Source organism: Vombatus ursinus, unplaced genomic scaffold (genome assembly GCF_900497805.2).
Source record: "Vombatus ursinus unplaced genomic scaffold, bare-nosed wombat genome assembly UNPS02005488.1, whole genome shotgun sequence".
Taxonomy (NCBI): domain Eukaryota; kingdom Metazoa; phylum Chordata; class Mammalia; order Diprotodontia; family Vombatidae; genus Vombatus; species Vombatus ursinus.
This window is the reverse complement of record NW_020945266.1, coordinates 6,152-8,239: the sequence shown is the minus strand read 5'-3', so window position 1 is coordinate 8,239 and position 2,088 is coordinate 6,152. Positions and strand designations below refer to the sequence as shown.

The window sequence follows — 2,088 nt, the reverse complement described above, 5'->3', positions numbered from 1 at the left end:
TCTCTTTCAATTCTGAGATTCTATGATTCCTATTCTTTTTTTTTTTTCATTCTCCACAGTAATAGACCCATAGTTGGTCTTAGTAAATATTTGTTAAATGAATGATATTTCAGGTAGAGAGAGCTGCCACAAAAATCAGGAGACAGTAGATAGATTCGCTGGCAGTTAAAAAAGGCAGGAACTATAGAAGGGGTGACAATGAATCCCCCTTTTCCTACCTATTCTCACCCTTGGCACTACTTAGTAAAGCTGAAAGTTTCCCTCCCCTACCGACAATCGGTTTCTACTTTGCCACTTGAATGACTTTGGGAGAAGACCCATTCCTATTATTTCCCATTGTCCCCTCATAGAATGTAATCTCCTTGAGGGTAGGGATTATTAAATTTTTTATTTTCAAATCCTCAGTGCCCAGCATAGTTCATGGCATATAATAGAAGATTAATAAATGCTTGTTGGTTGATTTGATGGATTTTCTAAGCTCATTTGCATATCTGGATATCATGCATGTGATAAAGGAGACTCATTCCTCATGGAAAGAGTTTACCCAACCATTCCTCCATCTTCCCCCAGGAGCTCACCTTCCAAAGTCTTGGGCTGGTATGGAATTGAAGGTACAACCTCAGGAGCCCCTGGTACTCCGAGGCACAGAAAACACTGAGTGGCGCCTTGTCCAGGGAGATACCGATGTGAAGGTGGAGGTGAGGAGCTGAAGTGGGGTCTAGGGTGACAGAACTTTGGGAGCATCCCTCAAGCCATTAGATACCCTCCCCCAGCTTTTATCCCTATCTCCTTGGGTCATTGTCTGATTTGGGAGGTGCCTGAGTCCCAGGAACAATTGCTTTTGGGTGCCCTAAAACCAAGAGTGTGGTTATGCTAGAACCAGCTGAAAAGCACTGACTGTTAAATTTTCAGTATGAGCATTTATACCTTGGAAATCTGTAAACACTACAAAACAGGGCTGGATTTTTGGTTGTCCAGACTTAAGTGATAGAAAAATACTAATAATGCAGAATGAACCGAAAAGTGTGTTGTATGTACATAGATGTGTATGTATATGTTTTTATATGTGTGGAGAGCCAATTGCTAAAGATTTACCAGCACACCACTGCCTAAAATAATTTCTATAACCTCATTGATTAAAATTCCCACAGACAGCCCTGTCCCTCACCTGTTCTCCATCTATGATTCCCCTACTCTGGTATCAAAAAATTTCTTTTGTGATTATCGGGGACAAAGATAAACGATATCTTCAGATCTGCAGGGACCTATTACAGCGGGGGATAGGGAATAGATCTGAAGCCCCTTCCCCCTCTTTTTTTTCTTATAGAAAAAGGATCCGGATCAGCTAGAGCTCTCACAGCTAAAAGAGGGGACTTACGTCTTTCAGTTGACTGTGAAGGAGCCTGTGAAGGAGACTGACAAGAAGCAGAATACTGCCAACTTCAGTATCGTTGTCCTGTCACCTAAGCAGACAGAAGGTAAGGGATTAGCCCAGGGGAAGGAGGGGCAGGGACCAAAAGGAGACAGGCACAGAGCCCTCAGTACCCAAATAACCCCCTTAGATGACTAACTCAGGCTTGCCCCTGCTTTACCCAGAACACTGCCTGGCACCCAAGAAGGTGGGCCGTTGCCGAGGCTCTTTCCCCCGATGGTACTATGACCCCACTGAGCAGCTCTGCCAAAGTTTCGTCTATGGTGGTTGCCTTGGCAACAAGAATAACTACCTTCGGGAAGAGGAGTGCAAGATGGCCTGCAAGTATGTACAAGGTGAGCTGGTTGGGAGGGTTGAAATGGGAAAGGAAAGAGTGGGAAGAAATTGAAAAAGTGAGTGGGCTAGGGAATAGGGAGAGTCTGATGCGAAGAGAAGGTGCCTGGGGGGAAAGAAGTGATAGTGATATGAAAAAAAAGAAGCATCAAGGGCAGCTAGGTGGCACAATGGATAGAGCTCCAGCCTTGGAGTCAGGAGGACCTGAGTTCAAATCCAGCCTCAGACACTTAACACTTAATAGCTGTGAGACTTGGGGCAAGTCACTTAACCCCAATTGCCTCACAAAAAGAGAGAGAGAGAGAGAGAGAGAGAGAGAGAGA

General features: G+C 44.5%; 1 protein-coding gene across 1 annotated transcript in view; it reads left to right on the top strand.

Moving 5' to 3' along the window:
* Positions 1–574: 574 nt before the first annotated feature.
* The window catches only part of LOC114032625 (kunitz-type protease inhibitor 1-like), a 7,659-nt gene continuing 6,145 nt past the window's right edge, over positions 575–2,088 (top strand). The window contains exons 1-3 of the mRNA XM_027847989.1: positions 575–698; positions 1,328–1,478; positions 1,597–1,767. Coding sequence (XP_027703790.1) covers positions 600–698; positions 1,328–1,478; positions 1,597–1,767 — 421 coding nt within the window. The 5' untranslated portion in view covers positions 575–599. The remainder of the gene's footprint in view (positions 699–1,327; positions 1,479–1,596; positions 1,768–2,088) is intronic.